This window comes from Mesitornis unicolor, unplaced genomic scaffold, assembly GCF_000695765.1.
Source record: "Mesitornis unicolor isolate BGI_N332 unplaced genomic scaffold, ASM69576v1 scaffold28053, whole genome shotgun sequence".
Taxonomy (NCBI): domain Eukaryota; kingdom Metazoa; phylum Chordata; class Aves; order Mesitornithiformes; family Mesitornithidae; genus Mesitornis; species Mesitornis unicolor.
In genome coordinates, this window is record NW_010175827.1 from 45,311 (window position 1) to 57,831 (window position 12,521).

Here is a 12,521-nt window from a genome sequence, read left to right on the forward strand (position 1 = left end):
GACCAGGGAATTTATTCTCCTACAGTTTTAAACACTTTTGTAGTGTCTTTAAGGCTGGGACTTGCACTATTTTCACACAAAGGACAATTGTAAAACTTTGCTTTTAGGAGATCTTTGCTTTTATTAACATTTGGTTTTCCTTGGGTTCATATTTTTCTAAACATTTCTGGTGCATGAAATTTTGGGCACTGAGGCACAGAGACATGAAGGAGAAAACAGGTAAAGAGAGTGGAGATGGAAGCACTAGGTTATCCTTAGTTCTCTTCCATAGAGAAATACATTTTAATTTATAAATGTGCATACTGAGGAATAGCTTTTCATAAATGAAAGTCCTTGTACTGTTATAGGATTAAATGGAAAAATCAAAGAAAACAGGAGAACCTTATAGGGTAGAAGTTATACTTTACATTTTTACGCTTTATTCTTAGCTTCCTAGATGTGAAGAAAAAAAAAAAGCTATGTTCTCTACAATGGTTTTTGTAGGAAGGTTCAATGTGAATTCATCTGGAAGGGGAAAGTGGTTTTTAGTTTAATCAAAACTGATTTTACTCATGCTCTTCCTGCCATGGATTTCACGTACTCATTCTCTCATATTCACTAGTGCCAAGCATGTTTGTCCAAGTAATCTGGGAAGGAATAATAGTGCCACAGAGCTGTCAGCAGCTGCTGCATTCTCATCATGTCTCTAGAGGTCCTTCTTGATTGGCAATCATTATTAATTATTGTTAACTGAATCTTGGTTGTACCTTTGGCATCTTTCGTGAGTAGAGATTTAGTGAGATCTTTTGTTTGACTAGCCTCTCTTGCCCCTTGCAAGTCTGAAGAAAAATTGTGGATTCTCAGTTTTCTTTATTTTCCTACTTGATTATCTTATGGCTGCAATCCTGGTTTTCAGCTCTTTGTCAGCTTATCTTTATGGCTTTAAATTGCTGCAATCCTTATTCTCCGGCTATTTGAATTACAAGCTTCTGCACTAGTTGAGGCATGCTATGTTTATATCTCTTGTTCTATTCTTTATTCAAATGCTGCTTCATACATATTTCCATTCAGATGCCATTCATTCTGAACTCAAGATTTGTTACAATGATCTGCAGTTTAATGCAGTATTTGCCATAGAAAAATACATCGGGCACACATGGATAGCTTTTCATTGCCTTGGATTCCAGCTATAGAAAGCTCATATGTAGAAGACCTGTGAGGAAACGTCCATCATATTTGATAAGTAGTGTTAACTAGAAAATACACTTTTTTTGATGTAGCAATCACAGAATCATAGAATGGTTATGGTTGGAAAAGACCTTTAAGATCATCAAGTCCAACCATTATTCAACCCTACCATGACCACTGCTAAATCATGTCCCTGAGCACTATATCTAGACGGCTTTTAAATACATCCAAGGATGGTGATCCAACCACTTCTCTGGGTGGAACAGTCTGCTGTTCCAGCCTTTCATAACTCTTTAAGTGTAGAAGTTTTTCGTAATGTCTAACCTAAACCCCCCCTGCCGTAACTTGATGCCATTTCCTTTTGTCCTATTGGTTGTAACTTGTGAGAAGAGACACACACTCACTTCTTTCTTTCAGGAAGCTGTAGAGAGCAATAAGGTCTCCCCTCAGTCTCCTTTTCTTCAGATTAAACAACTCCAGTTCCCTCAGCTGCTTCTCAAAAGACTTATTCTTAAGATCCTTCACCAGATTTGTAGCCCTTCTTTGGACCCTCTCCAGCACCTCTATGTCTTTCTTATACTGCAGCGCCCAAAACTGAACACAGTACTCAAGGTGCAGCATCATCAATTAAACCAGCAGGATTTTGTATTTAAAAACACATCCTGTACCTAGGAATTCTTAATTATTTTAAAATTGTACTGTGGCATAGTACAATAATATAGGAATTTTAGGACACTAAAGTTTTTTACTAGAATGTTATCAAAGAGAAACTGAATGTAGTATGAAATATCATGTGCTGAATTTTAAACCAATGTACATTACTCCATAGCTAATCTGTGCAAAATTCTTATTTAGATAAAAACAAAAGTGTATGAAAGATGCAATAGGAATTTAACTTTTAAGGTAAGCATTTTTTTCCCCCCGCTATCCTGTTTATAACTGCCTGTTGCACAGATTTCAGTAAAGTTTGCCTTTGTAGGACAGCGAAACAAGAGCGAATCTCTTAAAGGAAACAGACTCTGGATAGTCTCGGTGTTGGCCTGCTGCCACCTTCTGGTCATAGAATCATAGAATCCATTTATGTTGAAAAAGACCCTTAAGATCATCGAATACGACCATTAACTGAACCATGTCCCTAAATGACACATTTACACATCTTTTAAATACCTCCAGGGATCGTGAGTCAGCTGACTGTTCCAGTGCTTGACAACCTGTCAAGATGTGCCAGTGCTTCAGTGGTGAAAAAATATTTCTAATATGCAATCTAAACCTCCCCTGATGCAACTTGAGGACATTTTATCCTCTTGTTGTGCCACAAGCAGGTAGCTGCACTTTGCAAGCATGAACAGTGAGAAAGTTTATTCATCAAAACTATTGCTGTTAGCACTGTCTTGTTCATATTTCAGAACACCCTTAATGCTCTCCCTCTGTGAGGTCTCTACAAGCAGATTTTTAAGGTATGGTTTTCTTCAAAATTATTAGTAAAATAGGAAATCTTAACCCTTGTGCTACAAATCTGAAGGTATTTCACTCTCCCAGACTGGGTAGTTAGGTCCCAGCTTCCCTGTATGGAGAAGCAGCAGTGTCTCCCTGCCGTGCTTTTTTTTACTTAATCTGAGGGAGCTATTTTTGATGAACAAATGGACTCAGTTCCACTAGAGCTGGGGCAAAAGCTAAGTTGCAGACCCTTAACTTCCCAAAAACTAAAAATTAGTAATAGACAGGTGAGCTTTATGAACAAAACAGTTCAAGAGTAAAATTTTAATTTCTGCTGTGGCTTCATAAATTTATTTGCATTCAGTATTTTACCCAATCTGTTTGAATCATACGGCATTGGGAATATTAGCTATCAATTTTAAAGGTAGATTCCTAGTTTTCAGTGAGCAAAAGAAAGCCAAGGATAACTGAATCCAGTGGATTTCTAAAATAGTGACACCTAAGTATTTATTCTATTAAGAATTTCCTGCTGTTTGAGAGATCATGAATAATGGGTACCTCAATTCTTAGAGTATGTGTAAGGAAAAATACCACAAAAGTAGCAGGGTTCATAGATATTAATCTGGATCTGTGACTCCTTACACAGACTGTGGCACTAAAAATCAGGTTATACCTATGGTAAGGACTCTGGAGAAATTGCAAAGCAACAAGAACTTACTATTAATGCCAATAACCAAATACAAAATTGAGTGCATTCAAACTAGTGGTACAGGCATTTGAAAACACTGTTTCTGAAATGACCTCATGCACAGATCATATTAATCTTTCTATCATCCCAGGTAGTGGTTCCAAAACGCCACAACTCTTCCCAGAATACTTGGAAAGGCACAGCTCTGGGTCCATGAGATATTGCTCTAATACAAAGCAGCATGGTTTGTCTCCTCTGCATCTCTGCTAGAGCTAACCTGGAAAGCAGGAAAGCAAGTCCAGCTGCCACCCTTTGACAGGCACAGCCACTGCATCTCATCAGGCTGCCACGTACAGTTACAAAGATGTCCCTGAAACAAGGACTTTAAGAGCAAACCATAGAACACAAAGGAATATTCTGCAGTCCTTCAGAAGTTCTCAAGGCATTTCTCCTGCACAACCCTGCCCAGACACACCTGTCCCAGGCAGTAACACCCCAGGTACCTGTGTTTTCATTACCCAAAACCGGTTTGGGATGCCTTCTGCCTGGGTCACTCTCCACCCTGCCCTGCACAACAGGTGAAGAGAAGGAAGGGGAAGAGGAAAACAAAGGAGAAGGGGAAGAGGAAAACAGAGGGGAAGGGGAAGGAGAAAAGGAAGGGGAAGGAAAAGAGGTATTAGAGGAGGAAGGTTTGGGAAAATGTGATCTTTCGCTGGGAGGAAGAGTTAAGAGAGCTGGGGCTGTTCAGTCCAAAGGGGAGAGAGCTCAGGGGTGTTGCCCAGAGGTGGAGTCTCCATCCATGGAGCTATTCAAAACCCAATAGCACCCATGTTTGGGCAGCCTGTGGCTGATAGCCCTGGAGGCTTCACCAAGTATTGTCCGGAGGCCCTGCAGAGCCATCCTGTAAAATTATCACCAGCAGACATGGAAATGCTTTGCAAAAGAGTAACTCTTAACTTTTAACAACCCTCAATGTGGCCTGTCTTGCAGCACAATGACGGCACTTGGAGACTAAACTGTGCCACCTCCAGAAGCCACATCAGACTTGTTATCATAGAAACTTGTTGTCATATCATTAATGAGGTCTTGTGGGGCTCCTTTTCTAGCACCATGGGACCCTTCCCTGTGCCCTTTGGGCAGGCAAAGCCTCAGCCCACTGCCTCTGTTACCCAAAGTGCTGACTAGAGGTGACCAACCCATGTACGTGGTTCAGGCTCTGGCAGCGTTTTGCCTTCATGGGAGCATGGACACAGCCACCGCTGCTGCTGCACCACTTGTTGTCCTATCACTGTCAGATAAAAGCTGGGATTTCACCCTTTGCTTAGTTCCAGTTCAGTTCCTTTCTCAGCCATTTATTCCTGCGACCTTCCATCCACTTCTCCAGCTACAGCTGCTCCTTCTAAGAGCCATTTTTCTCCTGTTCCTCCAATCCCTGTTGTGCTCTTCAGCTGTGCTTCCTTTGCTGTCTCCAGAATGAAGTGATTCCTGTTGGATAACCACCCTGAAATCCCTTCCCATACACAAAACATCAAACCACAAAGCCCAAGCCTCAGAGGTCGTCCTGAAGGACTAAAAAACCAGCAGTAAACCGCAGGGAGGTGGAGATGAGGAAAAAACACCTGCAGCACACCAAGATTAGCTACAATTTACTTGCTTAGATGCCCTTGAGGACCTGGCCTTGGTAGAACTCTGAAAGGTGAAGCTCCTGCAGTCGTGGCCTGTGATGGCAAATATGCCCTGTGATTTGAAGAAAGATCTGGAAAGAAAGACACCCACATCATGTGCACTTGGCTTGGGTCAGGCATAGTGAGTTTGAGGAACATAACAGCAGGGTGGAGCACATTTTCTGTTCAAAAGGACACAAATTGTCAAAGACTTAAGCTCAGCAATGGCTAAGCTCACAGATAATTCCAAAACCAAAACGTGGTTAAAGATAAACTTCCTTGTAGTGATCCCTGTCACTGTCATAATGAGTCTGGATGCTGTTGTGCAACAGTCTTTGAAAAGGAATAGGCAAAATCTTGAGGGATGTTTGGAGCTGTTAGTGAAAGTGTGTGCTTGGAGCCAGTTATTCTAATGTGGTTTGTGACTTGGTTAGAAAGAAGGCAATTTTAGCAGAGTTTAGATTGCGTGTGTGCAGGAAGGGAGAACATGAGATACAAACCAGTCTCAGCTGGGGAAGAACGACCTACATGGGCACGGAGTCACTTGGTGTTTGCTTCTCATCTGGTGAATCTGGCCAGGGAGGAAGCACTTGAGGAAGGGAAGCAGAAGTAAGGCTTGGGCATGAGCAGAAAAAGACCCGGCCACACAGCATGATGTTGGATCTGCATCCTGCAGATGTACACAGCTCCCCTGAGCTCTACTTTGGGTGTGTGCAGCCAGGCCAACTTTTAGGTATGGGGGTGTTTAGCTGGGAGGTGTAACTGGGGCAGATGTTTTCTAATGGAGGAGAATCAGAGCTGGATCAGCTCCCTGGCTGGACTTAACAACAGCCTTGTCTCTCTCCAAGCAAGGCAATGGGCGCATTGGGATATTAAGAGGTTGATGTCCGGCATTATTCCAAATTGAATTGTACCCTGCTTTTCAGTGCCAATGCACAAAAAAGCCATCTCTCTAAGGGGAGAGACCATTCACATCTGCAATTCAAGGAAATCACACCTCTATACATCCTGTGAGACCTCAGGGGCATTGTCTTGTGAAAAAACAAAACCTAGGACTAAGTGGTAACAGTATCATCAATGGGACATAGTAAAACACTATGCACTTCACAGATTTAATTCACAATTTAAAGAAAGCAAATGAAGGAAAGCTTCAATGAAATTATAGTTAAAAGCCCTTCTCCCTAAAAAAGGGGATTTTTGTTCAGAATTACAACTGTCTTTTTTTAACATTATGACTGGAAAATTGTTTCATTTTCAAGTGAGGACTGGGGAAAATTCTTTCCACAGAGCCTAATGCACAAACCCAAATAATTGCCTGTTGTTCAGGAATACATTAACAATTCTTTGGAATTACTTGTAAATAACAAAGTACTTGAACACCGTGAATTCTTGTTAGCACAATTGGAGTTGTGAGTCACAAGGCCAGCTTCTGAGCTAGGAAGTCAATGAGTCAACCACAGGCAATATACCATCATGACATAAAGCAGAAACCCCTGAGTTAACTGTGTTAGAATTGTCATTGAAGAGTTCAGAACAGAAAGAATGCCAGCTTTCAGACCTTGTTGTTTAGATTGGTTTGACAGTTCATAATCTCGACCTTCCCTGTAAGCTTTGACTTAGTTTCATTATTGATTTTTTTTCTTATGTTACGTATTCTAATTTTCCGTATTCCAAAATGGAATGCACTGAATTGAAAAAAATAAAGTCAGCATAAAATGTCCGGCATTGTTCTCTGGGTTAATATAATTCAAGAGCAAGAATTATGTCATTGCCTTCCTTTCTCCAAATAGGAGAATGTCATAAACCATGAGATGCATTTTTCGGTAGACTCGGAAGAGTTTACCAGCCTAAACTTTCTTTATTTCCATCTCTTTTTCACTTTTAAATCCTGTCAGATTTTTAATAGGTTATATGTTATGCATCGGTGCCTTGGAAAAGGGAATATGGTCTCTCAGTCATCTCAGTGTTACAGAAACATCTACAGTAAGTGCTTAGTAATGTAACTGTAAATGTTGTGATCTGATTTTTAGGTGATGTTTCTGATTTTTAGTTCTTCTTTTCTCATGTTCAGTAGAAAAAGTCATACCTCTGTACGATTCAAGTAGGAATGTATCTGATTGAATGATGCTGAGTGTTAGAACATCACCAATAGTTTTCTTTGGTAGACGAACAAGTGTTAAAACCAGATGGTGAGTGGCTAAACAATTTTTGACATTTAATGTGTTCACATTAGGAAACACAGCTATGGTGGCTGACAGTTGCTGGAGGAGATGCCAGCTTTCCCATTTCTCTTCTTCTGAAAGAGGAGAGCTATCTGAACTGTTACATATTTCACAGGAAGTTTTCAACAGCAGGCACCTGGAGTTATTCTCCTGAATGAACATATAAGACAGGAAGTTTCAAAGGCTTGTTTAGGATGAGAGGTAGGGAGACTTTTTCCTTCTCTAAACTTGTGCTACGTAAAAACAGGAATTACTTGTTGAGTGTAGTCCATTATATTGAAAAACCCATCCCAGTTAGTAGCCTTATTTCCTGGAAGAATTGATCCTGCAGGCAATTAATTCCATGAAAGCTGATAGACCGTTGAAGTATATGGCACTTTTTAACCATTCGACCTCCTAGTTAGATGTATCCACACAGACACCAGGGGATATTTCCCAAAGTATAATTGTCAGTAATTAGAGCTGTAAGAAGGACATTTGAAATGTGGGTAAACAGGAAGGTGCAAAGAGCCTATACCCTGAGTCAGGGTCAATGCAAGAACTGTACAGCAGAGTGCAGATACCTCAGCTAGCACAGTTCAAGGAACTGCTGTGGGTGGCACCCTGGCAAAACCACTCAAAGCTCTTTTCTGCATTGCAGTGATCATCATGTTCACCTCCTGTGTGAGAGGTATCAGGCTCAAAAATATACAGAAACAAAATGTTTCATGGGCTTTCTCACCTTCATGAGAAGTAAAGCTCAATACCATCCTGTTCTCTCTCATTTTCATTCTAAAAACAGAGTTGAAGCTCTAGCATCCTAAAAATATAGGAAATATGAATATGGTAGGGAAAAAGAATATCTTATTAGATCAACTGATATACTCAGAAAAAAAGTGCTACACACTAGTTTATTCTAACTACTAGTTAGAACTGAGAAGACAAACCATTTTTTCCAGCTGGGTCAATAGTTCTGGTAAAACATACTACCTGCCTAGAATGGCTGCATATGAGGAAGAATAATTAGTTCTCTAATAAAAGGAATAATTATTAGTCATTTTTTGTTATGATATTCACTAGACAAATGCATCTGAATAATCTCTTGCATTATGTTTTAACCACTTAAAGTTCAGTGAAAAATACCCAAAGAGCTCAAGAAGAAAGAGCAGAAAGACAGGTGACAGGTGAAAGCCTAGAGCCCAAGGGACACAGAATGAAAGACTCTTTTCCTTCTCTGAAACTTCAGTAGGGCTTCCTTCACCTGCTTGTTCCTCAGACTGTAAATCAGGGGATTCAAACTGGGGCTGACAAGACTGTAGAAAAGGGAAAGAATTTTCTCCCTCCCAGATGAGTTACCGCTCCCATGCACCATGTACATGAAGATGGCATTTCCATAAAACAAACTCACCATGGTCAGGTGGGAGCCACAGGTGGAGAAGGTTTTGTGCCATCCTGGTGCAGAGCAGATGTGCAGAATGGTGGCCAGGATGTGCAGGTAGGAAATTAGGATTAAGGCTAAAGGGAAGAGGAGGAAGCACACACAAACAGCAAAGATCAGGACTTTATTGGCAGTAGTGTCAGTGCAGGCCAGCTTCAAGACAGCAAGGATTTCACAGAAGAAGTGGTCAACCTCACAGGGGCCACAGAAAGGCAGGTGTAAAGCCAGAGAGGCTTGTAGTGTACCAAATACAAACCCAAAAGCCCAGGAAACTGCAGCAAGGGTGAGACACACCCTCCGGTTCATGATGAGGGCATAGCGGAGGGGATGGCAGACTGCCACATAGCGATCATAAGACATCACAGCCAGCAGCACGCACTCTGTAAGTGCAAAGATTAAATAAAGATGTATCTGTGTCCCACACCCAGCAAAGGAGATGGTTCTGCCTTGTCCAAGGAGGCTCCTCAGCATGAGGGACATTGTTGGAGGCATAGCAGATGTCCATGATGGAGAGCTGGCAGAGGAAGAAGTACATGGGGCTGTGGAGGCAGTAGTCCAGGCAGATAAGCACAAAGACTAGTGCGTTTCCCACCAGAGTGGCAGAGTAGAGGATAGAGAAAAGGCCAAAGAGGCACAGCTTCAGGGCTGGGTTGCTGGAGAACCCCAAGAGGATGAACTCTGTGACAGTCGTTTCATTCTGCATGCTGTGCTGGAGGTGAGGCAGCACAAACTGCGACCACAGAGGTCTGTAAGGGAAGGAGATAGGAAAAGGAAAGAAAATAGTTTTCTTAAGAATGTTGCCTCCTTTACTCTTTACACTGCAGCTTCCTTCTCCTTGCTTTTCCCTCTGACTCCAGTGGAAGGTGCATACTACCCTCACCATGCTGAGCCATCGCTGAATTGCAAACTGATTTGCAAACTTTGCCAAACTCTGAGCAGTTTTGAGCAATCTTGCACAACTTTACTGCCTAGCTTATACTTGATACCTTTCTTTTTCTGTTTTGTTTTGGGGTTTTTTGGTTTTGTTTGTTTGTTTGTTTGTTGTTGTTGTTTTTTGCGGGGGCGGGGGGGCAGGTGTAAAGGGTCTCTGTTGGAGAAAGTAACAAATCTATCATGATGAAGATTGCAGATGTCTATTAAAGTGAAATCAGAACACCTTCAAAGTGGCTATTTTAAATTAAATCCATATTAAAATGAATGCACAGTTCACAGAATAATTTCAGTTTTGCCATTAAATCAGCTCACATTTCTAATTCATTGCTGTGTCCTCTTTACCTTGGTGAAATGCATTCATATGGAATCTTGCAGTTGCTTGATCCATTATTCTATATCTAACTTCACTTCAGATTGCTGAACAAACTGAGAGCTACACTTGGATGTACAGCAGATAATTATTGCTAAAATAATGATGTTTATACACAAGAGTTTCCTTACCTCTGTCATCTGGACAAGTGTGATTTGTTCAGCTGGGTGTTTTTGATTAGGGAAACCTTATTAGAAAGTTCTGTGTACTTTCTCAGACAACAGGTGAAACAAAGAGCTGTTCCATTCTGTTCAGCTCCCTACATTCATTTGTTTTTAAAGCCAAAGTTTTCTGTGTAGTGTGTCTGAAGGGACACTGTTTTGACTGCCAACAGGCAGTACAAAAATTAAACTCAGGTAAAAATCCGCAGAGTTCCTTACCTAAACTCTTGGGATCCTTCCAGAAGGTAAACACCATTTTATTCTGAAATGGACATGGTGTTGTACTTACACGGCATTGTACTCGCACAGCATTGTACTCATTGATCCTTCATTCATATGGGTTTCCTTTCCATTAAATACAATCTCCTTCACCACTTTCCCCATTATGTCTTTGCTGCCTCCCATAATTTCTCTGCTTAAAAGAGCATACGGAGATACTGGTACAGGATAAATCCTAAGAGTTGCTAAATCCAGTGTCTTAATGCAGTACAACACTGCTGCAGCTCCATGTCCTCATGTTCAGACAAGTAGTAAGGCTCAGCGTGTGTTTTCCAAGTCTCACACATACACATGCATTCATATATACATTTGCCCTTTTACATAGATCTACACTGATTGAAGACAGAGCCCTCACATAAATACAAACAGCACAAACAGCCTTGATCCTGTTCCCTGTCAGGCTAATCAGGATGAAAGACACTGTGGAAAGTATACACATATGTACACACAGAAGCCATACAGGTCCCATCAGTAGCTGACCTTAGACAGCCTATCCAGTGCTTGGCCCTAGGATCCCATGGTCTCACAGCTGCCTCAGGTGCAAAACCAGGCACTCACAAACAGGTCTCTTCAGTAACTGTTCCAGACCTACATTTTACCAGATCCCCTGGTCTCTCCCACAGCTGGCTTGGGCCTCCCATTCCCTCCAGTAGCTGATTCTGAGACACTGCTTTCTTTAGTATCTGGACCAGATCTACGACCACTCCAGTCCCTGTGTCTCAAGTCCTTTATTCTACTTGCTGACTAGTCCAGCTTGATGCTCACTAGCAGTTGTACACACTGACACACACACCCTCACAACACTCACATACTGGAGTCTCCATATCTGCTGGTGTCCCTGGTCCATGGTCCCCTATAGCCCAGGGTCCCTTTCCAGCTGCTGGCACTTAGACCTTATACACAAAGTAGAGACATTCTCACTCAGGAAAACAGAAATGGAGTTTAATAAGAAGACAAGACAGACTGTGGTGTTATCATGGGCAAATCAGTATAAAAAACAACCTATAGTGTATCTGAATTCTGAGTTTTATTTGACAACCAGCAAGATTAGCCCCTATTGGATTATTACTCTCTCTCTCACACACATGCACTCACACACTCACTTATGTGAGCTGATGAGGTTCAGCACATGCACAGTGCTACAACCCAGAGACCGCAACTTCCCTTCCCAGCAGGGAGGTTACTCCAGATCTGGGAAGGTCAGACAGAAAGTCCTGTTAGTTCATGCTGTGCAGCTGCTACCAGTTTTGGAGGTTGCTGATCAAGGTTCCTGGGCATCCCCTGCCATTTGTCTCCATGCAGCTCTCCGATTTCCAAGATCTTCTCCCACTTCCAGAATATTTCCTCCAGCCAGGATCTTCACCTTTTTCTTTCTGGGTCTCCTTCTTCTTTTCAAGTTCCCTTCTTCTTTTCGGGAGTCCTCCTTTTTTTGGCATCATCTCTTCTTTCTGGAACTCCATGTCCCCAGTTTTCCAAGTCTAAATTGTCTATGTGAGGAGTACAATGCCTGATCAGCCTCTTAAGTAATGGTTCTGTCTCCTATCTCTTTATTAGTTGTAGGATACAGCACATGCCACCTTTGCTTATTCCCAGTGTTATCAAAATTTACAACCCCATACTGGTTGCAGTTAGCAAGCAGCAGGCTTCTACTTGATGTTTCAGAGTTCAGCTTCAGATATACTCACACACAGATCTTGCCATACACATGCATGTACAACACAGTCATGTGTTGCCTAACATTCACAGTTTAAGCTATATTTTTGTCTACGATGGGTGTTCAGATGCAGGGCATGGCCAAAGAAGTGTATTCCTCCCCCTTTTAGTCTGTGAGGTGAGCAGAGAAGAGTCAATACTCGTCTGGTGGGTCTCATACCTAGACAATCTGGTCTATCCCTCTCCTGTGACAGCCCTGGGAAAAGCCACATCAGGCTGCTCCGCTGCCTCTGCTTGCTTTGGGAGTGCTTATTTTCTCTTGAAAGTCTTCTGATATTCATACTTCTCCTAAAGTCTGAGCTTATGTCATGACTGGATTTCCTAACAATCTTAGCTGTATTAAAATTTCTTGAGCTCATGGCTGGACAGGAAATCTTGCAAATATGATGCTAATCTTCTGAAAGGCTGTGAAGTCTTACATGTTTACTGAAAAACACATCTCATGAGTTTAAGACAATCTTCTATTTAGG

At 41.7% G+C, this 12,521-nt stretch overlaps 1 protein-coding gene across 1 annotated transcript; it reads right to left on the reverse strand.

Moving 5' to 3' along the window:
* Window positions 1-8,349: 8,349 nt before the first annotated feature.
* LOC104538363 (olfactory receptor 2A2-like) lies at window positions 8,350-9,298 on the reverse strand. The gene is given in 2 exon segments (XM_010181539.1): window positions 8,350-9,067; window positions 9,069-9,298. Coding segments are annotated over 2 exon segments (948 nt in total).
* Window positions 9,299-12,521: the final 3,223 nt, after the last annotated feature.